This window comes from Peromyscus californicus, unplaced genomic scaffold (assembly GCF_007827085.1).
Source record: "Peromyscus californicus insignis strain IS unplaced genomic scaffold, ASM782708v3 Scaffold_10__1_contigs__length_136768540, whole genome shotgun sequence".
In the NCBI taxonomy this organism is placed as follows: Eukaryota; Metazoa; Chordata; class Mammalia; order Rodentia; family Cricetidae; genus Peromyscus; species Peromyscus californicus.
Window position 1 is genome coordinate 55,990,801 of NW_026294391.1, and position 26,977 is coordinate 56,017,777.

Here is a 26,977-nt window from a genome sequence, read left to right on the forward strand (position 1 = left end):
GCTGCGCCTAGCGGGCCGGGCGGCGGCGCCCCGGCTGCCAGCGAGGGAGCGCGGGAGGGGCGCAGGGACGGCTGGAGAGCGCCCCGCGACTCCGGCCTGAGCGGGGGGCCCCCCCCCGGGCCGGCTGGCCTGCCTCGCCATGCAGCCCCCGAGGTAGAGCCTGGACGGCGCTGAGGAGCGCGGAGCGGTGCGCAGCCCGCCCTCTTGAGACGGCCGTCCGGCCGGCCTCGCGCCTGTCTACTCCCTCCAGCCCGGACCCCCCTGAAATATGTTCAGGGGCGCTTGGATGTGGCCCGGGAAAGACGCCGCCGCGCTGACTATCTGCTGCTGCTGCTGCTGCTGGGCTCCCAGGCCGAGCGACAAACCTTGCGCCGATTCTGAGCGGGCGCAGCGATGGCGACTGTCCCTGGCGTCCCTGCTCTTCTTCACCGTGCTGCTCGCTGACCATCTGTGGCTGTGCGCGGGGGCCCGGCCCCGGGCCAGGGAGCTGAGCAGCGCCGTGCGGCCGCCCTGGGGGACCGGCCGCGAGCGGCAGCGGGTGCCTCCCCGCGCGGTGCTGCCGCTGCCGCCGCCGTCGCCCGGCGGGGCCAGCGCGTCCTCGGGCACCTGCGGCCCGCGATACAGCAACCTGACCAAAGCCGCCCCCGCCGTCGGCCCCGGACCGGTCTGCGGCGGCGTCCCAGAGCCCACGGGGCTGGACGCAGCTTGCACCAAATTGGAATCTTTGCAGAGACTTTTTGAACCGACCACCCCAGCTCCCCCTCTGCGGCCCCCTGACTCCCCTTCCCGTAACCCGGAGTTCCCCTCCGCCAAAAAAAACTTGCTCAAAGGCCACTTTCGGAACTTCACTCTCTCTTTTTGCGACACCTACACAGTCTGGGACTTGCTGCTTGGCATGGACCGCCCAGACAGCCTGGACTGCAGTCTGGACACCCTGCTGGGGGACCTGCTGGCCGTAATGGCCAGCCCGGGCTCCGGGACCTGGGAGGCATGTAGCAACTGCATAGAGGCGTACCAGCGACTGGACCGACATGCTCAGGAAAAATATGACGAGTTCGACCTCGTGCTGCATAAATACTTGCAGGCAGAAGAGTACTCTATCCGGTCCTGCACGAAAGGCTGCAAGGTAGGGATTGGCCACCCACGCCACAATAGCTACCTGGCTAGAGGCAGTTTCTGTGGCAGTGGGACCAGGAAAAAAAAAATAAAGGTCTCCCTCTCTTCCCAGCAAACCACTCCCACCATTCCCAGTGTAGCACCGTGTCACCTCGAACCCCTCCCTACAGAGGGACCCACACGGATTCGGGTCAACTTCTTTTAAGTTTAAGGTTTGAACATTTTAAGGCTGGAGCTTCCTGGTGCACTGCTTGCCACATGAGGGGGAAGTAGGGCCCTGGACTGGCAAAGTGGTAGCAGGAGAGACTGTGCTCCCCAGTCTCAACACCCTGGTTGGCCCTGAACCCCACTCCTGGACTAGGATTAATCCTGGGACTGGCTGTGGAGGAGGGGGGTGCTCAGCAGGAGGAAGAATATTTGACTACCTAATCCTCACCCTTTGGTTCCTGCCAATGGATGAGAGGCCAGGCCACGCCTGGTGACAGGGTACACCACACTGTTGACCTTACATGACCTGAGATATCTGGCCAGATCCTAGGCAGGGGAGCCCAGGGATGTGTATCTTTTCTTAAGGAGGTAACCTGTAGGCTTCTGTCTTCTGATGAGAGAATGCTCGGGGAACAGGGCTCATCAGCTTGTGGAAGGGCCATGCAAGGTTGGTACATCACAGAACTGCCAGTGCTCCTGGATGGTGACAGGAAAATCTGGCTTTCTGGCTGCTAGGGATGGGCACCTAGAGGAAATCAGAGGGTTGACAAGTGCAGAAGGAACCCTCCTAGGGAAGAACTGGGCGTTGAGAGATTTCTTGACCGTCAGTCGGGATTTTCTGTATAGTAGGTAGGTGGGGCTATGCACATTTGGGGCCTGAAGCTGCTTCCCTGTTTTTCCTGCCTGGCCAGGTGGCCTGCTTTGGGGAAGGAAGAGGACAGCAAGGTCAAAAAGGTCAAGTGACAATGAGACCAGGTGGGTCTCACACATTCTGTAGCTGGGGGCCACCAGCTGGAGAGTAAAGCAGTTGCCTCCTGGTCTAGATCATCTCCTTTCAAGGCTTTGAGGAGGGGTAGCAAGCATTTCCGGCAAGCCTTGCTGCTGTGGACTTCTGCGAGGTTCTGCTGTTCTCTGTGGGCCCCTGAGGGATTTGGGGTGGAGGGCTGGGGAAGGAAGGAGTAGCTCCCTGGTCCTGACTTCACTTTCTCCTTCTCCCTTTTCCTATTCTCGTAACCTAGCAGTCTCCTCCCGCCTCGCTCAGCCTCAGCTGACTCACTGCCTCACTCACACTACCAAATGAGATATTCCACTTCTTAAAGGTGTACAGACGGGTAGACAGACATATCCAGCCATGCACCACCAGCAATACTCCAGACCAAGTCACACAGAGAAACAGAGAGGTTGTCACTTTCGTAAACAGTGCTGTCGAAGCGGGCAGGCACCATGTCACATACATCTCCCTATGGTGTCAGAGACATGCATACAATCACATGAAGGAAGACACATTTTGCCATACAGAGCTAGAGACACATGCTCTAATTGCCTGCCACAGACATACCCTCAGTGAGAGCAGAGAGATATTGTCCCCTAGCAGACAGAATAAAGGCTAGCCATATCTTGCAGCCCTCTTTCCAAGACTATAGCCACAACAATTCTTTTTCATTCTCCAAAATGAATGAAAACCAAGGCACAACTTTTCTATGGGGTTTTCTCCGTGTTATAGTTGGCTCCAAGCTCCTTCTGACACCACACTAAATTAAAATCCCTCACACTGGTTGCTGATACAAAGCAGTTTGATGTCCGAGAAGGCAGTGGTTCTCTCTGATTCTGGAGGTCGTACCACCTCTGTTGAGGGCTAGTTAGCAGTTTGCTCTTGGGCACGTTATTTTACTTCCCCTAATCTTTCAGTTCCTCATTTGTAAAACAGGAAAAATATGCTTGCCCTGCCCAAGTCCTGAGTGTTTTGTGAGATTTAAATGGGAATGCATGGCTAGTAACATTTTGTAGTAAGAATCTAACACCTGGCCTAGATGTAATATTTAGGGGTTTCAATCATTCACACATGTTATGAGAGCGCAGCTGCCTAGATTACCTCCATTTACAGATGAGGGAACTGAGGCACACAGGCACACAGTTTGCTCTCAACAATGAGCAGGGATTCCAGTACTCCAGCTCCCTGTCCTCATGCCAATCCCATGGCCTCCCATCAAGTTCCCCAGGCCCTTCTCCTGTCTCCCTGTTTCTCTCCAGCAGCAGGTGAGCTCTCCTGCTCTTACTTGTGTCTTATGCTGGCAGCAGGGCTGTGGCAGCTCCTAGGTTCTGTGTTTTCTACCTCTTCCAAAGCTTTCTCCTTCAACTGAGGCCCAAACCTATGGTCTTTAATCCAGTTTTCTGACGACACGAAAGAGAAAGGCAGCTCTGACCTCCTTCTTGAAGCCCCATTTCCTCAGTCATTCACCCCACCTTCTCACAGGCCTTCTTTACCTGTACTAAGCCTTCCCCTGAGCTCAGAGCCCTCCTTTCCAGCCCACACCCCAAATGGGATCCCATGGAGCTAATGCCCCACACCCAGAATCCTCTTAAGTGACAGTCTGAAGTCCTAGGAGGATGAGGAGCTTTTTTCTACACCTGTAAACCAAGTCTGAAGGCTGGTTCTTGAGCCAGGTGACCCCCTATCCCCAGGGCCCTTGTTCTAAGTGCCTCAGTCAGATCCTTCCTGTGTGGCCCGAGAAACCCCATTCTCTGCCTCTGAGATGTCTGCCCCTGTTTTGAGCCACACAGGGCCCCAGGAATCATACCTGTCCTCACTGCTGCCTATGACACCTCCCAATTTAGTACCAGCTGCAACATTTCCTTAATGTGCGACTGACTTCCTCTCGCATAGCAGAGAGATGAGGCTAACCCGAGCCAATGCCCATCCCCATACTGGCCTCTCCTAGGTCTGAGGGCCGTATCCTATCCCTTCCTTAGTTCCCCGCGAATCCCCTCCTCCTGCATGCATGCGCACTTGACTCCCTTGGCCTTGCCCAGGGTTACCATGCAAATCTCCTCCCGGATCTTCATCCTCCTAATCTTGCCATGCCCCTGCTGCTGATTGCCTCTCCCACTTCTCTTTCCTCCTCTCAATTCAGAACAGTCAGGGCGAGGAGAATGAGGGCATGGGAGCAAAGTCTGGCTTCTTTTCTCACAGCTAGTCCTCTGAGAAGGCCGAGAGGCCCAGGATGAGGGACATCATCAGCTCTTTTGGCAGCCATTAGCTGCACTCATCAGCTAGTTGAGGAAGGATGGGCTAGTGCCCATCCACTCCAGACAGTCTGACACTCACCTGGCAGCCTGCATGTTTGATGCTGGGGTGTATCAACTGATGACGTTGAGAAGGAAGCTAGAGCTTGAATTCCCTGGAGAGACTTAAAGGAGTTTGACTCGGAAAAGAGGGGACTCAGGAAAATATGGCCTCAGATTTCACACCTCAAAAGGATTGTCCTTGTATAAAAGATGCATGTCTTGATTGGCCCCAAGGGACTGCAGAGAAAGTCCTGCATTCCAACCTAGATTTCCCTTCCTACCAGTGTAACCTTGAACCTATGAACCTCAAGTCTCTGAGCCTCACTTTTTCAACTTTCAAATGGGGCTTATTCACCAGAAAAGCCCCATAAGTTCAGTATTAATGAGAAGTCTGTACAGCATCTAAGCTTAGCACCTCAGAGGCTCTCCCTCCTGTTTTTCCTTGCAAAGAAGGAACAGACTGGCTTAGAGCTCCTGTCCCCAGGAAGTATCTAGCCTAATACAAGTGGACTGCTGGGTGAAAACACCATGGAGTTGACTCTAGGACTCTATTTGTGTGGAAGAAGGGACTGGATCAAGTGACCGCAGAGATCTGCTTCTCTCCAGAGGTTAGACATAGTAGAGTCTGCTCCCTGATCAGCAGCATTGGGTGGGAGAGGTTAGTGAAGGAGGTTTGGCCTCAACACCCCCACAGAGGGGAGGGGGGCTGCCAAAGCCAGCACCTTGCCTTCTGCCCGAACCCACTGGGGCCCTGCTCTTCCTCCACTCCGGCTGGCAGCTGTTTCTGCCTCACTGCCTTCTCTCCTCCCACCTGCCACGGGTTTCCTGCCAAGCAGGACTCTCAGGCTAACACGGGAGATAATGGGTACTAAAAGCAAGGGGCTTGAAGTGCTGGGCAAAGGGCGGGAGTCTTAAGTTGAATGGTGGTTCTTGTTGTCACCCAGGCGTTCTCTCTGGCCCAGAACTCTTAAAGCTAGAAAGCGTTCCCTGTCCCTGTTTGGAGGCGGAGGAAAAAGGGAAGCCATCAATAAGCAGCCTCCTGGGAATCGCAGCCAAGCTGGCCCTAGGGGTGGAGCCTCCAGATCCACAACAGTTCATCTCACCATCACTAAGGACTGTATGCATGGTGCTCTAGGAAAAGTCAGGGACCCAGAATCTCAGAGCAGGCACAGAGAAGACGCAATGCTTACAGCTGGGACAAGGACATAGTGAACTAAAGCTGGGAGTGACAAAGCAGGCACTTGTTGAAATGTGCCTCTCTAGATCATTGACCTACACCCTGACCCACTCCCTCCACTCTGCTCAACATTCCCACCATATTTCAGTGAGCACTAACTGGACAGTGTTTTAAGAGCCTAGACCCTTCCCAAATCACACCCCACACCACACTCTCTAACACTCATCCATGTATCCACACACCTCTGCTTCTCCCAAAACTTACCTCTAGTCTTCCTGACCTGATTACTTCCTGTCCCACTTTGTTCATCTCCAACAGTTGAATGTGCCCATGCCACTCCCCATCTACCCCCAACTTCCCAACCCTTCCAACCTTTACTGCAGATCTCACCCCCTTCTCTACCTCCCTTGCCTCACCTCCTTGGCACCATACTTCTTGCCTTTGACACTCCATGTCCCCTCACCTCCCTCACACTCTACTCACACTTCACCTCCCTTACCCCATCTCTCTTCCTGCCCTGATTTTCTTTCATCTTCCAATCTTCTCTTCTTTTGCCCCTTTCCTCCTCCCTCCTCTCCTTCTCTGATCTCTTTACCCTCTTTACCCTCTTTCTCCTCTTTCTCCAGCCTACCCGGGGCAGACATATACATATACAGGGCATGCACACACTCATATACATAGATACACACAGGGACATACATCCTCCAGTCTTCATGGCTACTTCCCATCCTTCCCACAAGCTGATGGCCTGACTACTATAGTCACCATAGCAACAGGAACCTCCAGGGAGGATGTACTGGTAACTCCTGAAGATGGGGTTATGGGGAGTAAAGAGGGAGGAAAGGAGCCCAGCAACCTCCTACCCAATATTGATCTGGCTGGAAGTGTCTGCTGAACATGGCAGAGGTAGGGGTGAGGAAAGATAAGAATTGGGTGGGGCCAAGATCAAAAGAGAGTCAAGGATCTCTGAATACATCAAAAGGCCGGGAGGGTGCTCCCAAACTATGTGACTGTGTGCTGGTGCCTCCTATAGTCAGTACCTCAAAGAGTATAACCACTCTTTAGAGTGTGGTTGGGGATGCAGGCCAACACCTGAGACTTGGGGGGGGGGTGGAGGTTGTCTTAGAAAAACTTCTGTGATCCCTATGCTCCAAGGCTGTTTACCTACGACATGCTTCTGTAGAGGGGCCAGCTAACCTGATCCTCAGCTCCTCTCCATCATGTAGCATGCTAGCTGCAGGGGTGTGCTGAATGCTAGGAGCCACCCCTCCTTCTGGGGATTCTACACAATCTGGGGGCCCACAACACCATTCTCCAACAATGGTCTGGTAGGACCCTGGAAAATGGTTATGTCTGTATCCCTGTGGTTACAGGGGTACAGGCCAGGATCTATTCGAGGAATGACAGATCAGTATTTTGTCCCTGGGCAGAAGAGAGAGTTCAGAGGAGCCTGAATTTATGAGACCTTGAGTCAGGCAGGATTTTAGAGGAAGAGCAAGGGCACCAAGTGGGCTGGGCTTGTAGGGAGAAGGAGTTACTACAAAAGGAGAAGAAGGGTTGCCACAGCCAAAGTTCTTGCTCAAAGGGATTCTGGAAATGGGACCTGGAATCTGAGCCACAAGTTTTTGGGCCAAAAGATGAGTCCAGCTGGCTCCAAAGAAGAAAGGGATAAGAAAACGAAGGAAAAAAAAACCCAAGCTTTTGAGAACTTAGGAGGTGTGTGTGTGTGTGTGGGTGTGTGTGTACTCAATCTTGACAATATTCCTAGCAGGAAAGCACCATTATTATCCCTAGTTTACAGATGTAACAGTTGAGGTTCAGCAAGAGGAAATGACCTCCCTAAATTACATAGGACAGGGAGCTGGGTTACAAACCAGTGCACAAATGCATAAAGAAGACGTAAATATTCTCTGCCAGCTGTTGGAGGCAATGCCCTGCTAGCTATGAATAGACTGTGGTGAGAAGTTGGGCTGGCTATATGGGAGGCTCAACAGAACCTATTGGAATCTTAGAGAACCCTCTGGAGTAGCTCAGATTTAGAATAAGGGCTCACTAGTATCCTATTTGTTCAGAATACCTGTTTCTTGTCCTTAAGATTCAGTGACAGATTCTCCTTCTCTTGGCAGCCATTTTTTGCCTATAGTTCCTCATGATAAGTTATCCAATCCCAAGTGGTCAGCCTTAAACACATAAACATATGAACAATATTAAATGGACTTAGCAGACTTCTATGTGTGTATGTATGTATGTGTGTGACAATAATAAAGAAGCAGCCATAAATTTGAGAGGGAGGAGGAGGTAACATGGGAGGAGCTATAGGGGAAGGGAGGGTAGAAGTGATGTGAATATAGTACAGGAAATTCTCCAAAAATTGAAATTAAAATTTGATTAAGAAGAAGATCCAGTGACAATCACTGAGGTGTCCTCTATGGACAGTGACAGGAAGATGGGAAAGGGGAGCTTTGCAAAGAAAGGAAGAGCATGACTCCACGTGTCTTGAGAAAAGGTATTTCTGTTATTTTCTCAGTCTCAGTCTACTGGAAGTATCAGCCAGAGCAGAAAAGGAGAAGGTGCCCTACACAGGCCTAATGCCTGCCGGAGCCCCATTCCACCCCAGCACACACTGGTAGCTGGGAAAACAAATGCAATGAGATCTTGTCACCTAAAAGCCAGATGAGGCCTGGCCTGGAATTTGGATGTCCAGTTCCTGTGCCAGGATTTTGTTGAGTCCCAAGTCTTAGATGCCTCGTCTTTGCCTTGGAAACAGAAAGAAAGAGGTGGCCAGTGACATTCTGTGTGAGAGAAGGGCATGTGGTAGGTGTGACTATTACTGAGGTTTCTATCTTACTTGGTTTGAAGCGGATAGATAGCACGTCTACCCAGCTAATTTGTGAAATGTGAATTATGTCTGCTCAGTGTTCAACTCAAGTTAATTCTTCAAAATTAGTTAATTCTTCAAAATATAGACTCAAAATCTTTTAAATTTTTTTCCTTGGTTATTAAAAAATGCAGTCTTTGAGGACTTTTGGAAACTAGAAACATAGGAGAGGAAAGGGGCTTAGAGACAGGGTTTTTTATTGTTATAAAGTGTACCTAACAGAACTTACCATTTTTATGGTATAATTCAGTGACATTCGGTACATTGCCATTTCATTACTATTTCTGAAGCATTTCATTCTTCCAAACAGAAATTGTCTACCTACTAAACAATAATTCCCCATTTCTCCTTCACTCTATTCCCTGGCAACCGGCAATCTACTTTCTATCTCTTTTAACTTGATTGTTCTAGGTAATACACACAAGTGGAGTCATACATTATTTGTCCCTTTGTATGGCTTATTATATTTTATGTGTTATATATTATATGATGCTTTTAAGGTTCATCAAAGGTTTAGCATCTATCAGTATTTCATTTCTTCTTATGACTGAATAATATTCCATTGTGTGTACATGCCACATTTTGTTTATCCACTCATTTCTTAGTAGGTATTTGGACTATTCTACCTTTTGGTTATTGTGAATAATGTTGCTATGAACACTGTATATTGCTATTTCCTTGAGTACTCGTTTTCACTTCTTTTGAGTATATTTAGGAATATATGATGATTCCCTGCTGAAATTGGATTGGTTTGTTTGTTTTTGAGACAAGGTCTTGCTATGTAGCCTAGACTACCCTTGAATTCATGACCCACCTACCTTAGCCTCAAGTGCTGACATTAAAGGCATGCACCATTGTGTCCAGCTTACATTTCACCTTTTGAGTCATTGCCTCCCAGTTCTCTATAGTAGCTGTGTCATTTTCCATTCCATTCTTACATTTTGCATTCTGCACCATTTCACATACATACCAGCAGTGAAGTGAGCAAGGGTCCACATCTCTACATCTTTCTTAACACTTGTTATTTTCTGGGTTCTTTTAATAATACCCATATTGATGAGACCACATGGTTTCCTAATATTTTATTGTAGGTCTTTTTAGCTTACTGGTACTCTGAGTACCTTTCCATGTACTTAAATATTCATAAGCTCCATCCTTGATGAGTGGATAATATTCTGTCACAAGTTACATAATAGATTTAACAGGCCATGTACTGTTAGATATTTACATTACTGCCAACTTTTTACAATTATAAGTAATCCTGTGATGGATATCTTTGTTCATAGATTTGTTTCAGAACTATGATCTTTTACTAATAAAGGCTATCTCAATTATTTTTACTTATTCCTGTTCTTTTGTTGAGTTTTTTGAACCACAAATGATACATGCTTATTTTATCAAATATAACAATATGGAGATTTACAAAGAGAACATTAATAATCCTCCTGTTCAGTCTTTCCTAGTTCCACTGCCCTAAGGTCGTAGATGTTAACAATTTTGTGTATATTCTCTTCTTCTCTGTAGGCTTACATAAACAATCTACACAAAATGACTCTTTCTTTGTTTTGCATACAAATGAAAGTATAAACATCCATTCTGCAGAATGAAGTTTGAAACTAGACTCCCAGAATCACAGTATTAACCTTTTTTAATGCTACTGGCACACATTACTAAATCTCTTTCAAATTACTAGATTATTCTAATTTATACCCTTAACAAAAATGTGAGGCTAATTTACTTGAAAAATGATCTAGACTTAGCTTCTTGTTGGCGTTCCTTTGGTTAGACATTTGTTTTTCTTGTTTATAAGTCATTTGCGATGCTTGTTTGTGAATTGTTAGTTCATGTTTTCTGTTTTTATTAATACTTGGTTTGTTCCCCTTCATAAGGATTAATGATATTAGCCTTTTTCTGATCACATTTGTGGCATATTTGCAGAACTGGCTTGCTTGGATCTTAGAGCTGAAAGGAGAGAATGAAAAGGAAAGGCACTGTCCTAGTCATGTCATACCCTTTATCTTATTTAATTCTTCCTCAGCCTTGCAAAGTGTACACATACTGTCCCCATTTTGCAGTGGACACTACAGTGGCAGAGGAGTCAAACGACTTGGAGTCATCCAGCCCATGGAGCTGGAGCTGGAAATTGCACGTCGGCAGACAGCACTACTACTCAATCTGTGCTAGCGTACTTATGACTAAAGCCTTCTACTTTTGTTTTAGGGACATCGTTTACAGAGAGGCGAGGGTAGGGGTGTTGCTGTTGCTGTTGTTTTAACAGAACACAGCTTGTTTATCAGGACAGGGTGGGTCAGGGAGGTCAACAACCTTGTCTGTGCTTTTATTGCTGGCAAGGGCACACCTGGGAACTGGACTGCAGGTCTGTTTGAGTTAAAGATGCTTGTCCCCATATTCCCACTACCTATGCTGCTTACTTAACAACCAGCTTCTTGGATTCCAGTTGCACTCAGGAGGTGGTGGGGAAGGAGTTGGCTCATAGTCAAAAGCAAATTAGTGGCCATAGCTCCTTTCTAGGGATATGTCTAAGTTCACACAACTAGTTATTGGCAGAGGCAGAACCAGGAACAGAACCAAGCTTTGGCTAACTACCCATCTGTTGGAGCCAAGGCTTCTTGATAAAGAATATTTGTGGGGAAGGAGCAATTATGTGACATGCATAAGATGTCACCTTTTTTCTGGTCTCTGGCATTTGAGTCTTCCAGGACAAGGCTATTCCAGATTCCCAGAAGCCCTCAGATGATAGTATTTGGGACAGGAGAACTCATGCCCCAGGGGCAACAAAAATTTTCTACTGGAGACAGCTTCCAGCCCTGAACTAATTGTGCATGTGTGTAGGGGAAGAAGGGAAAGGAGTACTTTGGGAGTTTGTTTTGCTTCTTGTTCATTGGTTTATTGGTTTGCAGTTCTGGAGCATGAATTCTGGCCTTGCTAGGCAAGTGCACTACCATTGAGCTACATCTGCAGTCTGAATGGAGTGCTGTGATAAGTGAGTGGAAATGATCACTTATAGTATCTGAATGTTCTTTCCCTTGCACCCACTTACAAAGCAAACTCAACTTCTATAGGAAGTGGGGATGGATAGATTGATTTTGGAAAAATCGTTCTCTATCCAAGTCTAGAAATCTCTCCTCAACAGGGCCTGAAATTTGAGTAACAAGGTTTGATGGTCGTGATAAGCTGAAGGGACTATCCCCAGGGCAGTATGGTTGGTGGAGAAGAACTTGGGCGGTGAAGTACAGGTGTTCTCTGTAGAACAGTTGCTGTGCCGTTCATTACATTGCGGTTGTTACATTTTAAAAGTATAGGATTTGTGTGTATGAGGGTTGTACATCCAGCAGCACACAAGGGCAACTTCTGGGAGTCAGTATCTTCTTCCACAAAGTGGATCCTGGAGTTTGAATTTGCTCATCAGGCTTGGAGACCTTTAATGTATTCTTTACTCTCACTTGGAACCCCACTTTTTTCACCTTCAAAATTAAGAAATGGGGTCACTATGTGGCTTGAAGGACATTGATCATCCTAATTTCTTATAGTGTCTTTGTGGTAGAAGGTGCTCAAGGAGTGCTAACCACTATTATGATTATCATTGGCTATGAGCCTTGGATAAGTTATTTATTTAAACTCTTTGGTCCTCTCTGTCCTTATCTGTAAAGATTTGTTTCTCCCTCAGGGGGTGATTATGGGGAATCAATGAGTTAATAAATGTCAGGATTAAATGCTTAGAATAGAGCCTGACATATAGTAAGCACTTAATAAATGGTAGCTATTTTCTCATCTTAATTAGATGTGTTTAGTTCAAATGATTGCTTAATACCCAATTGAAATTCTTAACACTGAGGTGGGCTGCTGAGGAGGAGGAAAAGGTAGTGTTTGAAGAGGAGGTGAAGCGTCTGGGGTGGGAATGGGAATTGGAAGCTAGAAGGCAACTGGAGACATTTTGGTAAATGCATAAAGACCTGTTTAGGTGGGTGAGGTAGGAGGTGGAGAGAGAGAAAGGACTCCCAAAGTCCGTGCTTCCCGTTAGAGCAAAAGAAGCGTCACCTTTGACCAGGTCTCAGTTCTTCCCAGTCTGTCGTCTACTTGAAGGAGGGAGGTGAGGCAGGGGAAGGGAGCTGGTTTTTCAGTGGCCTAAGTGATGGTGAAGATGGCTTTCTGTAAAAAAAGCAAGTGTGCTGCAGAGAGGTGAGTGTGTGCAACTCAAAAGAAGCTGTAGTTGCCCATGTCACACTAATGTCATTCCTGTGGTGACCAGCGCAAACCACTGTGCCCAAAAGCCTCAGAAGCTTCCCTCCTCCCACCTTAGCTTCTCTCTTTGTCTATAAGACTCTTTGTTTGCTCTTTTAGTTTGTTAAGTGCACCTGGATGGAGCCCAGAGCCCAGACACTCATGATGGATTAGATGAGCCAGGGCCTCTGGGGACTGAGCCTGGTAAAGATGGTCACATTAAGTCTTAGGTATTTTGCTTTGTTGTTTTTGAGGTTCTTGACTGCAGATGAGTTTCTTTCTATTTATTTTTTCATTTTATCAAAGTAATACATGTTCCTAATTTTCAGTTACCTTTATGCTACACATATGCACATGTATGGGTATATGTCTCCAGTTGCCCTTGGTTTTGCTCTTCCGAGTTAAACACTTAAAACTTACCTGGTTGCTTCTGATTCTGCCACCACATTATTAAATGTTATGCCAATATTACAATACTACTGGATTTTTTCTATGTGTACATACACATATAAACAGACAAAAGTCCACCGCATATGTATATTTGTGCATGTATATGTCTTTTCAATAATATATAAATGTGAATGCTCGTCATTGAAACAGTAGCCTAGTTTCACCCTTGAGCTCACTCGAGTGTTAAATACTTCTGATTCTTCTGACTGTTTTTGTTGTTGTTTTGCTAATATTTCTTCACGTTTCTAAATGGCACATCAATATGCTATTTCTTGGTTTTTTCTGTCTTAAATATCTATTGACTTTTTTTTTTTTTTTTTTTTTTTTACAAAAGTCTGGTTAGAAGAAGATTTTGCTCTCTTACTACTGGTAGCACAATATGTGTGCTCACACTTTCCCTCCCTTCATACATCCAATATTGGTATAGCCAAATTTCAGGTTGTAACAGTTTCACTTATTTACATTCTTTTTATAACTATTGTTTACATCTAGCAATAGAAGATTGTATGATTAACATTTCATTCCTTGGTCGACTTGCTTTCTTGGCGTTAACAATGGCCACTTGTTTCCCCCTTTGCTTGGTTTTCTCTGACATTTTGCTAACATAGTCCCAATTTCTTCATTCACTGTAAAAGTTCATGAAGATATATTCATAACCCATTATTTTCATTTTTCCCTTTCCTGGAGTTCTTCACGTTGTTCAGTCTGAGCTAGCTGCTGGGAGCTTGGTTTTCAGGTACTTAGCGAACATCTTCTTATGCGTACACCCTCCAGTCTATATCAAGAGACCCTGAAAAGAACACACATCTAAGTAATATATGATCTCTGTCTTCAAAGAGCCTAAACTCTTAGTGATGTCTCGTTGGAAAGCTTGGACTCTATCCTGGGACTTTGAATTAGACCATCTCTTTGGTCCTGTACTTGAGGCAAGTCTCTCCCTCTCCTTCTGCAATGAGTTATCAGCAGGTTAAGATATAGTTCCAGGGAGCAAATGGTATCTCAGGCTACATTAACAGACACAGTTTTGAGGACAAGAGGGCCAATAGTTCTATTTCACTTTGGGTCAATAAACGTATTTGAGGAGTGTATTGAGTTGCAGAAAAAACAGAGGCTTTTATAGCTGAACGACCATACAGAAAAGGGAACTAAAAACTCCATCCATTGAAATAGTTGGAAAACCTGGGGATGTTTGACTTTGTGGAAGCTTTGTGTACCCATACGCACCTCTATTGTTCTTTCCTTGAATGCTTCTTAAAGGGCTGGGACTGTAATTCAACGACAGAACCCTTGCCTCTTGTGCTAAAGGCTCTGGGTTCGATCTTTTCAAATTCCTACACTCTGGTTCCTTCCTCTGCTGCTCCAATGAAACTGTTCTCACTGTGAGGAGACTATCTTAATTACCCAAACGAATGTGTTCTCACCTACATAAATCCTTATCTGCTGACCGCCCCCCAGTCTTTGGCAGTCTCTCCTCTCTTAATTTACAGAATGCCACTCTCCTTTTTCTCCTCTAATTGTTTTAGAGGTTCAACGCAGGGCCTTGTGCATGCTAGGCAAATGTTCTACCAGTGAGCTACACCCCCCCCCCCCCCCCCCCCCCCCCCCCCCCCCCCCGCTCTCCTCCAATCTCTTAAACCACTCCTTCACCTTTATCTCATTGCTTTCTTCTACCTGCATTAAGTTAGTGTTTTCCCAGGACTCTACTGCTGCGCCCTTTGTCTCCTCCCTTGACTTCTATATTGCCTTATCACCTAAGGTGCGCTAGGTTACACTGTCATAAAATGTAACCACTGAATATCAGGGGCTTAATACGACAAATGGTTATTTCTTGTATGATTCATGTCCAAGACAGGTCAGCAGGGATGAAGCATCTCTTCATAATGATCACTGTATAGGGAAGAGGGATCATCTATCTCAACTTTGCTTCCACAGTTAGAGGCAGAAGAAAGAATATGGCAAAACATGTGTCAGCCCTTAAACTGTCTCCTCAGAAGTAATCTGTATCACTTCAAGGCATGTTTGATTGACTATGTAAAGCTTATGACCATGCCTAACTTCAAAAGGAAAGCATAGTCCTACTGTGTCCCTAATGACTAAACCCTTAGCTCCCCATGACTTGGAGACCTTTGTCAAGACCCCCATCTTTTTTTTTTTACTTAATTTTTTTGGGACGGAGTTTCATATAGCCCAGATTTTCCTTGAATCCACCATGTAGACAAGGCTAGCCTTGAACTTGCAGCCATCCCTCTTGTTCTGCCTCCTCACTAAGTGCTAGGATTATTTGGCATGTGCTACCACATCAGGTTCAGACCCTTCTTTAGAGCTCAGTCCAGCTGCACCCTTGACATTTCCATCTAGTAGACCACATATACCTCAAAGTCACATGACCCCAAGTTGAATTCATCTTCTTTCTCGGGTACACCCCTCCCCCATTTCTTTCCTTAATAAACGAAACCGGCCAGATGTGGTGGCACGTCTTTGATCCTAACAGTTGGGATCAGAAGACTTCAAGGCCAACCTTGGCTACTTAGTGAGTTTGAGAGCAGCCTAGTCTACATGAGATCCTGTCTCAAAACAACAGATTTTTAAAAATAAAATGAAATTAGTATTTATCTTACCACACAATCTGGAAGTCTAGTAGTTATCCTAGACCCCTCCACCGAGACTGTTCACCACATCTATAAGTAATCTTGTTGGTTTCACTTCATTAACATCTCTTCTCACATCTACCCTTCCTCCCAATTTTTTTCCCTCAGGAGAGAAAATTTTAAATTTTATTGGATCATTCTCATAACCATTGTGAAACCAAAAGTCTCACAGAAACCTTAATACTGTATCTTAACATTCATTCATTTAGTGTGTACTATTGCTAACCTCAGTGTTAGGAGAGGTTCCTACTCTCATAAAATACATTTTTCCATTATTACCTTCACATTATTTCAATACTTGTATTATTTTTGTACTCTGAAATTTTAAATTCTGCTGCTACTGCCTTAGTTGAAGCCCTCATAGTATCTTATTCAGACTTTTGCAATAATCTAGCTTGTCTCCCTGCCTTCAGTCTTAATGTTAACACTCCATACTCCACACTTGCAGACAATAAGTCTGAAAAATTAGTTACAAAAGTGATAATAAATCTCTCCCCAAACCCCCAAAACAGGGTCACACAAAATTGCCCAGACTGGCTCAAATTTGTGATAGTCCTGACTAGCCTACAAACAGCAGTGATTACAGACCTGCACCATCAGGCTAGGCATAAACATATTTAAATAAGTATTTCTTCCAGCTCATTAAAAGCACTCCAATGCCTATAGGAAGGATCTTAGTTCCTCCCCAGTCTCCAAAGCATGTTGATGTGGTCTTGTCCTTCCTGTGCATCCCCTACTCCTTCATAAGCTCCGGTTCACACCCTCTAATTATACTGAGCTACCTGCATTATCGGAACCCAGCATTATTGCCTACTTGCAGGTTATTATGCCTGCTGATTCCTTTGCCTGAAGAGTACTTTATTCCCTCTCTATTTCACCTACTGAGCGTCTACCCCCCACTTTTCAAGTCCTAACTCAAGCCTTCCCCACATGGAGATGTGTTTTCTGTCCTTCAGCCTTCAAAACACAGTTAATCATTCTTCTCTTTATCCTACCATGGTGTCAAGTACGTTCGACTTCACACAGAAGTTGATACTAATTAATTCACATGGTTGTTTCCCTTGCTCAAGACAGGAATCTTGTCTTATTCATCCCGTTTATTTGTAGCTCCTAGCATAGAGCCAGGCACTCAGGTATCCAGGGTGTGTTTATTGTATGAACATATGAATGAGGAGACTAGATTCAGAGAAGTTTACAAATTACTAAGCGCTGACCCAAGGAACAGGACTGTGAATGTTATCTATGGCCCCAGAAGAGCTAGTAAGATACACGAGTGAAGTCACAAAAAGGTATTTCTTTCAGCTCCAGAGAAGGAAGAACGTCATTAATCACTAGAGTTCTCTGAAGCTATGGGCTGTCCTATGAAAGAATGATCTTTCTATGACAATGTTTACAATTAGAAGCCGCATGGCACTTTACTGGGATGTTTGGCTGGATAATGTGGTGGAGTTAGAAGCCGGATGGCACTTTACTGGGATGTTTGGCTGGATAATGTGGTGGAGTTAGAAGCCGGATGGCACTTTACTGGGATGTTTGGGTGGATAATGTGGTGGAGTTAGAAGCCGGATGGCACTTTACTGGGATGTTTGGCTGGATAATGTGATGGAGTGATGACTCTCACAGTCCTTGCCATTCTGGAGTAGTTATGAACTTGCCTCCTCGGTTCCTCTAACTGCCATCACTCATCCAATTGGCACTCTTCATCTAGATAGAAGATATAGATACTCCTTCTCCATTAGTCCACCCTTGGCCAGACTGGGCACCTCTGGCCTTCGAGCAGATGGTCTAAGAGGCTTGGAAGTATGAGGACCCTCTGGACTGGACTAGCTTTAGGCTCTCACCCACCTCTTCAGCTATCTCCCCCACCTTTCTTTCAGGCCAGACCAGGCCACTGTGACTTATAACTGCTCATACTAAGAAGGAGGACAGCTGTTGCTTATAGACCCTTAAGTAAAGCCCTGTCATTACCTAGATTTGCCCCGTAATGCCTCTAATCTGATTCTGACTTTACCAATCCCAGCGGACTACTGCTATCTGCAGAATTACATCCATGCTTTGACACTGACCTTACTCTCTTCTGATCCAACTCTGTTGGAGTCCAGAGTAGAAAAGGAGCACTTTCTCCTGCCCAGTAGAGTCCCTCCCATAACTTGAAGTTTGCTCATAGATGCTGGCCAAGAAGGCATCAAGTCAGTAGCCAGGGTGTCTCTCACATCTCTAACTCAATTATTCCCTTTTTATGGAGCTCAGTTTCCCTGTGGGTAAAAACTGGGGTTAGGTTGGTAACTTGTATCCTGTGGCTTTTGCAGACATAGATTTTGTCCGAAGCTCAGCGCTCCTTGCTGCTTTGCTTTTACAAGCACAGCAGCTGCGGCTCCTGGCCAGGGGTCCCACGGGGACATTAAAAAGATAAGCAGCCATGAAGAAAGGGTCTATAGGGAAGATTTGGATGGGGAAACAGACCCCAGGGAGAGAAGTGAGTTGGAAATCAGGAAGGAAAATGCTTGCTTCTTGGTTGGAAAATAACCGAAGCTTTCCCCTTGGAGGGCTTTCCAGCCCCAAAGCTAGGCGCTGCCAATGGCCTCCTCTCTCTAAGCCTTCTGGCCTTGAGTCTTGACTTTGGGGTGTGACTGTGCATTTACACAGCCCTTTATGAAGTCAGACATTTCTTTCTAGAGGAATGTAGATCTGAAATGCCCGGGCCAGGGCTACAAGCCAATAAGCTGAGGATAAGGCTAGCTGGGTCATTCTAGTCCTCCGTAAATTGACAATTGCAGAGCCCAGGAGGGGTGGGGATCCCCTTTGTCTCGCCCCTCCCGTTTGAGGGGGGGTTCTGTTGCCCAGCTAGGAGGAGGGGTGAGACAGCCTTCCTAGCTTCCTTTTTGGGTTAATTGGTGTTCCCTCTAGTTACTCCCTGTTTCCTTCCCCTCCCAGTTCCCATAGCAACTGGGCTGTAGCAGCCAGAACTTGATTGAGACCTGTGGTGGCCCTACTGAGGTGGGGAAAGGGGAGCACTGCAGTTCCAGGTTTCCTAACCACCTCCTTATCCCCATCCCTGCTCCCTCAAGGGTATAGGATGGTTCCGCTCAGAGAACAGGACATAATGGAGAGGGCTTTTCTGACAACGCTTGAGTTTGAAGATTCTGAAACTGTTGAATAGGCCTGGTTCTCAGTTCTGTTCCTGATGTCTGGATATCCAGCCCCTGGTGTCTGGCCCCTCGTTGAGGGTCCAGTTGCTGATGGGAGTTTTTAGTAGGAAGATTCCTGGAGTTGGAATTATGAAACCCGGTTTCCAGTTCCTTTCTCTACCATTATTTTATGTGGTTATATTTAAGTTCTTCTCCCCTTTTTAGGTCTCAGTTTCTCTATCTATGTAATGGTAAAAACTGACATTCTCAACCCTGGCTGCATGGTGAAAATTGCCTGAGGTCATTTTTCAGTTACAGATGTGTGGGGTTCTGCCTGCAGGGATTCTGACTTTGTTGGTCTGAATGCTATGTGAACCGGTGTATATATATTTAAACTCCCTAGCGGTCCTGATATACAGCCAGAATTAAGAATCTGAGAGCAAAAGATCTCCACAGGTCTCCCAGCTTCCTTTACCTGGCTCTAAGACACTTCCTCCTCTTCCTACAATGCTCACCTCAGCAAGCCTTTCCAGCCCTTTCCTGTTCTTCTAGAGGAGTGCCTGGACCTCTTGTCACAGCCCCAACCAGCCAGCCACCTGACACAGGCATCACACTGATGAGACAGGATAAGGTATATAGGATGATCTTGGGAACAAGGTTTCAGAGTCTAAGGTGGGCTTATTGCCAGGTGGAAGCACTGTGAGTCAGACTATTATCACCTGAGACAGGCCCCAGGCCACCTTAAAGCATATGGGCCTGCAGTGGCTCAGCTGGCCAGCTGTGGGACTTAGGAATTAGATTACCTCTGAGCTCACCGTGGCTCTTCTACTTCTATTCCCCTCATTAGCTTCTTGCCTCTTCCTGCCTCACCACCCACAGGCCTGGTGTCCTCCCCAGGCAATCTGCTCACCCACTTGTTGCCATGGTGACTCCAACTGGGGGTGTGAGGACTGAAGGGGGGTCGGCTAATTAAGGAGAAAGGCCATACTCCCACTGTCAGGCCACCCCTTCTCCCTCCCCCACCTCTCAGATGAAGGGAGTGCCCAGACTATAGTTTGTCACTGAGCTAATTGCAAATGCCTGTGAGGAGAGCAGGGATGTCACTGGGAACTCCTCATCTGGAAGCAGGAACACTGGACTGGAAGACTCTCCCAGGGCCCTCTGAGTCGCGGCTCCATTGATGAGCACAGAGCAGGGGGCTGATTACACAGTTCGGGAGAGAGTGAGGTGGGCTCTTGGTCCAGGCTCCTAAAGTGGGATTGTGGCTATGGACCAAAACACAGTTTGGCACTTAGGGGCCCAGAAGATGGAGGGGCTTCTTAGGTGCTGGGGCTTTCTGCCTCTCCTTTCCTCCATCTAATCGCCGATCCTTCTTTTAACATGTATCTTTCTCGTCTATTTTTGTCCTTGCTTATCCATCCCCACGCTCTCTTGCTCCTATCTTTTGTTACTCCCTTCCTTAACCCTTCTCTCAGCATCCTGCTCTTGCCTCCATCTTCCCCCTTCTGCCTCTACCTGAGCTTATCTTCCTGCTCTTTTTTACCCTCTTCTCTCACATGCCTCTCACTCTTTCCCCTGTACCTCATGTACAGCCTCCGTCTCTCCTTCTGTTCTTTCTTCACAACTGTTATCTTACCCCAGGGATCACTATCAGCTCTTCCTGTGTACCCTGATTTTTATTGCTCTCTTCCTTACACATCTTCTCTCTTACTGCCGATACCCTTACCACCTTTTTCCTGCCCTCTCTACCCTTCCAGCTCTCTGTCCCTGCCTCTTACCTTTGCTTGTTCTTCTTCACTCTTCCTTGACTCCATTCTCCTTCCTTTGCAGATACGTTTCATCTCTGTTGTTTCACCTTTAGGAATTTGTATAAATAAAACTGAAGACGTATGCATTAGGCATGTGTGCAAAGATATCCAGTGAAGCACTGTTTATCATGGTCACAACTTAGAAGGAACTCAGATGTCCATGAACAAGAGTTGACTCACCTTTCCATGCTGTCATCTGAAGTCATTCTCTTCTCTTAGTCCATGTGTACTTGTTCATCTCTAGCTTTGCTTACACTTACACTGTTGCCTCACTGGCACATCCCACCTACAAAAATCCTTCTTTGAGTCCAATCTTGGTGGGGGGTTTTTTGGTTTTTTTTGTTTTTTTTTTTTGTTTTTTCTTTCTTTCTCTTTTTTGAGATAGGAGTTCATGTTTCTTTGGCTGGCCTTAAACTCACTATGTAGAGAAAGATGACCTTGAACTCTTGATCCTTCTGCCTCCAACTCCCAAATGTGGGGATTACAAGCACACCACCACACCCAGTTTATACAGTTCTAGGGATTGGATCCAGGATGGAATTACAAGAGTGTACCACCACACCCAGTTTATACAGTTCTGGGGATTAGATACAGGATGGAATTACAAGCACACCACCACACCCAGTTTATGAGATGATAGGGATTGAGCCAAGAGTTTTGTGCATGCTATGCAAGGACTCTACTAACTGAACCACATTCATAGCACTCAATCTCAACTGCTATCTCCTCATTGAAAATTTTCCTAGTTTACTATTAGCCACAATGATTCACCCCTTGTTGTGGAATAAATCATATGTCACAGATTGTTAGATATGTCTACTCATGAAACTGGAGTTTTCATGAGAGAAGGGACCCACCCTCAGTTACTTATCCTGTTCATTCAGTCATAAGATTTTTAAAATATATGTTGTGCTGAATGCACAGTGGTTAATAAAGAAGCTCACAGTCTTATATGCAGCTCACAGTTTAGTGGAGCTGACAGAAACTAAAACAAGAATTCAGACAAAGTAGCATCTGTGGTGAAGAAACAGTTAAGAATAATTAGGGCTGTGTCCTCTGATGAGAGCAGTGAAAGAGACACTCAGCAGAAGTGATATTTAATCTGAGCCTGAAATATGTAAAGGACTCATGTATACCAAAGGTGGGGTGAAGAGCATTCCAAGCCAGCAGATCACATGTGCCAAGCCTGAAGGTAGAAAGAAGTAGGGCACATTCAAGAAAAAGAAAGAAAACCTGTTTTGTGTAGCGTGATGGGCTTGAAGAGAGATAGAAAATGAGGTTGGCGAGAGATGGGCAGAGGTGTGCAGGGCTTTGAAGTCTCTGCTTAGACATTAGGCTTTTAGTCTAAATGCATCTAAGGGCCTGAAGCAGCGGAGTAACATAATTTGATAGCAGCTTGAATCCACTCTTATTCCCGTGCAGTAGATTGGAACAAGCAGAAGTGGAGGTGGGAGGCATCTGTCATCCAGGGGAGAGATTTATTGTGGCCTTCAAAAAGGCGTGGCTTTTGCTTCCCCCAGGAGACATTTGACTAAGGCTGGGGACATTCTTTGAGAGGAGACATTGCTACTGGGATCTAATGTGTGGAGGCCAGGGATGCTACTCAGTATCCTACAAGGCACAGCACAACCCCTAAGACAACGAATTATCTGTCCCTAAGTGCCTCAAGTTTCTGTGGGACACCGTAGACTTGAGGAGAGACAAGGTGTGGCGCTTTCTCACTAGAACCAGTGCCTGGGGTGGGGTGGGCTCGATGAAAGAAGGAAAGTACACTGATGAAACCACAAAGGAAGATTCCGGAAGCAGTGGAGCAGTGTGTGTGATGGCCGCTTCAAAGCAGGGCTGAAGCCAGCAAGACAGAGCCTGGATTAAGTAGAGCTCAGAGACACGTGTGCTGCTTGGCAAGGCAGAGTCCAGTTTTTATTCGGAATAACCCCTCACATTGGCGTTGCTCTTTGGAGTTGATAGAACATTCTCATATGTGCCATACTGTTTAATCCCCAATAGTCCAATGAGGTAGAGCATGAATTAGTCTCATCTCTTTCTTGAATTTCAAAGCTTAGCATCATCAGAAAAGGAAATGTTTATCAAGTTGAATGGAACTGAGATTTGCCTCATTACATATAGGTAACCTCAGAGGAGTCAAAAGGCCTCTTGGAACCACATGTAAAATGATGGAGATGGATGAAATGATTGGTAACGTTCCATCTATGCTGACACAGGATTAATTTTGTGATTTTGACTAACAATTCTAAATCTTGGATGATGGTGGATTAGAGAACTCAGGAGCCCTGGCTATCTTAGGGTAGGATGCAGACACTTCCAACAAGGCCTCCAAGCTCCGGGGTTAAGTTGCCTTAGCCCAAGAGCCCCTCTCCCACATGGCACATGAGCTGATGCTGTTTTCTTTCTTCCGCAGGCTGTCTACAAGGCCTGGCTGTGCTCAGAATACTTCAGTGTGACCCAGCAGGAATGCCAGCACTGGGTGCCCTGCAAGCAGTACTGCCTGGAGGTGCAGACCCTGTGCCCCTTTTTCCTCCCTGACAATGAAGAAATGGTGTATGGAGGCCTCCCTGGCTTTATCTGTACAGGTAAAATCAGGGCGCTGGGGAAAAGGGGGAGGTGAAAGAGGTTAGGGGCATGGGGACAAGAAGGACATCAAGGGGAGTCTGGCTGGCTGGAGGTCAGTGGCAAGAGGAATGGGCAATCAGGTCCCCAGTTTGAGATAGGGCCAAATGGAACAGGACAGAGAGACCTGAGTGGCTGTATCTACTCAGAATACGCTGAGCCACAAGTCACTCTGGAGAACCTAGTGTCGTCCCTGGAAGAAGGGAACTTCAAGGGGAGATGTGAGGGATGGCAGGGAGGGTTTCTTTAGTAGGGCTACCTGAGCCTCAGCTTTGAACATCCCTTTTCCAGATAAGGCAGAGCCATCAGCCCCTCAAGCAGCCCCCGACACACACACCTTCCTTATCCCTTGGCAGGGTTGCTGGATACTTCACCAAAGCGGCTGGAAACCAAGTGTTGTGACGTGCAGTGGGTGTCCTGTGAGTCGGAGAAGAAGAAGTTCAAGGAATCTGAGCCCCCCCAAACCCACCACCAGCAATTCCACCATTCCTATTTCCACCACTACCAACAGTACCAACACTACCACCCCCGCCATGAACCCCCGAGCCGTGTCAGCAACAAGCCCTCCCTGCTGCCGGTCTCTGGGGGCTCGTGCCTCAGTCCCAGCAGGATCCGGCTCTGTGTCCTTGTTCTTATGCTCCTCCATACCGTAGTGTCCTTCTCCAGCAGCCAGGGTGGTGGGGGACTGGGGTTGGAGACACTGCCTGCCCTAGAGAAGGGCCTGACACAGGAAGAGTGACATCAGAGAGGGAGGACAGACCTCCACCACACACTGATGTCAGCTCCAGCCCTGCTCCAGGTGGGGTGGGGAAAGGTAGGGCCAGGTGGGGGGTGGGGGAGACTCGAGGGGGACCAGATACTGCCCCCAATCTACCCCTTCCCTAAAAGCAGCTCCAACAGAATGGCCAGAGGGCCCACAAGGAGCTGCAAAACTCACCCAGGAGAAAAAGGTAGGAGCAGCAGGTGTCCCCTCCCAAGCCCCACCTGTGGGGCTTACTACAAAACGGGGAGAGTAGGGGCTGGAATGGCCCACTCCTGCCAAGAGCCCTGACCCCAGGGAAGGAGGCTGCTTATCCAGCCTCACCCTTCAGGGAATGTTGGGGGCACAGAGGGGAGTAGTTCTCCCCCTCCACATTCCTGTCCTTGCCAAGATCCTTAATTCCCTCCTGCCCATACCCCTACAGGTGACGGCAGACAGTGTGCTTGCCCTCCTGCCACTTGAGCACACCCTGAGTGTGGGGCCGTCACAGGTGACGCGTCCACCTGGGAGAAGAGGCCCACAGGGCTGCAGGTAGGAAGGTGGCCCAGTCCAGCTGCCCCCACCACCCTAGGCAATGAGGGGTTGGAACTGGGTGTGGAATGGCTGGCGAAAGAGAAGAAAGATAGGGAAGGGAAGAAGAAAGGGGAGAGGCAGACAGAGCACGAGGAGATGGTTGGACTACTGCTACCTGGCTTCGGGGAGGTGGGGGTTAGTGTTGAGGCAGGCTTAAGAACGGCCCCTCAAATCAGAATGAGGTGCATAAGGAGACCCCTGGGGAAAGAGCCCAGGAACCAAAACCCAGAAGGCTGAGGGCACATGGTTGGACTGCCGCTGTCTGGAGGGCCATATCTTACAGAAGGTGCACACACTCCCTAGGGCTGCTCTTGCCCTGGAAATCTTGGCCTTGTGGCCATAGACCTTTCATTTCCAATCTCCACGGGGAGGAGGGACTTGAGCCCAAGTGCGTCAGGCCTGGCCTGGGTCCCTACACTCCCCCATCTTGTCCTAGCCCAGGCCTCCATGAAGGAGAACCTGGTGGTGTTGCCCCCAGAGCTCTCCAGAGATGAGCCTCCCCTACCCCCACCCTGTGCCCATCCCCAGCCTACCAAAGAGTATTCCTCCCTTCCCATCCCTGACCTTGTGGCCTATTGTCCCACTGAGGGACAGCTAGACTCTTCACCCTTTAGCGGGCCCCTTTCTCTAGCCACCCCTTGCCCTTGCTGGACAAAATTCAGAGACTGGCAAGAGGACTTTACGTGGAGCTAATGTGCTGCTGACGACCGTTGGCTGGGCAAGTTGTTTAGTCAGGCTAGAGGGACGAGTGAGACAAGGCTTGGGAGCCTCTGGCCTTACGCTGCTGGGGAAAAGGGAGGCCACGTTGCCTTGGTATCTAAGAGCCAATGAAAGCTGACAAGAACAGAAGGCAGATTCTTTGTGGGGCAGGCCAGGGACTTTCAGAAATCAGAAGGAAGAATAAGGGGACAGTCCTGGAGCAGCGTTACAGAGAAACAGGCGAGGGCAAGGGAAGGAGGAGGAGCTGCACCTTGCCAGCTTTAGAATGAATGGAAGCCTCCCTAGTAGATTAGGGTTCCTTCATTCAAGGGCCGTGGTTGGATCCAAAATCAGCTTCATGAGCCTATGGAGCCCTCCTCTGCCAGTTTACTCATATCTCACAGCCTGTCCTCTGCCTGGACCCTGTGTCCTCCATCTTTGGGCCCTCAGCACTTTGGGCCTGGCCACACACCCCATCCCTAGAGTGCTCTTTTCAGCTGGGGAGGGTAAGAGGTGCTGGACCCTTCCCAGACGTGCTTAAGTATAAGTGAAAGGCAGGGGCTTGAGCTCCAGAGAGACCCCAGTACTGCCTTGTCACTCCTGCATCCTCAGGAGGGGACACGGGACTGGGCAGCAAAGGGGGACAATATAGTCCCAGGGAAAGGCCCCTTGGAGACTCTCATCCTCTCTTCCCCCTCACCAAGTGCCCTGGAGACCCCTGGCTCAGACCAGCCCAAGGCCTTGCCCAGTGGCAGGGGAAAGGGGCACCACACTCCACCTCAAAGTCATTTGACTATCCCCATCTCCCCCACCCCTGATCTTCCGCCACCTCCCCAGCTGCACCCTGCCCTCCGTCACAGGAAGCAGAGCTGGGCAGCTTTCTTACGCCATTTTCTACACTGTGCTTCATGAGTAGGACTTTCTTGCACTAGTTCCTATGACTGAGTCCCCATGCTGGTTCCCTAGTAGTCTCCCATCCCTTGCTCCTCTCCCTGGCTCTAGTTCAGTTGTCTCTGCCCTCTCTTTTCCCTGCCTCTGTGTTCCAGTGAGAGTGTCTGTGTGTGTACTGCTTTCCGTTCTGTTGCGGTGTGGGGCAGGGAGCTCCCTGCTCTTGTTGAACCCCTTAAAGAAATAAATGGTAAAACTTGATAACTCTCTCTTCATGAATTGACTCTGTAGACTTGCGCCTGCTGCTCTAGGAAACACTCTAAAGTCTGAGGACACCAACACTCTAGTTAGCTTAAATCTCGGGGGTGGGGGTGGGGGTGGAGGCGCACTTTGTAGTGTACCGCTCCAGACAAGGACATCTCAAAGCCATTCACGGGCAGTGGTCAAGCCGGTCAGTGTAACATGAAAGGCAAAGCTGCGGGAAAGTGCAGGCTCAACCCGGAGTGGAAGGAACTTCAGAGCATATGGGACGGGTCCCAGCTCAAGTCCCGGGTTCTACTGTGAGAATGTGAGGCCTGTGGCCAGTCCTTGTTTGGAATGCAAAGGAAGCCAGGACTAGGCTTTGACATAATGTCCCATAATTCTTAAAAGCTAATCAACCACCCTCCCTAATTTCCTATGGGCCACTGCGCCAGGCTCATCTTCCCAC

The 26,977-nt window shown here is 47.6% G+C and overlaps 1 protein-coding gene across 1 annotated transcript; it reads left to right on the top strand.

The window, feature by feature from the left end:
• Nalf2 (NALCN channel auxiliary factor 2) lies at positions 1-26,537 on the top strand. Its single transcript, XM_052733403.1, has 3 exons — positions 1-1,126; positions 23,140-23,311; positions 23,705-26,537. The coding sequence occupies exons 1-3, from the start codon at positions 269-271 to the stop codon at positions 24,085-24,087; spliced, it is 1,413 nt and encodes a 470-aa protein (XP_052589363.1). The 5' UTR covers positions 1-268; the 3' UTR covers positions 24,088-26,537.
• The last annotated feature ends 440 nt before the right edge of the window (positions 26,538-26,977 follow it).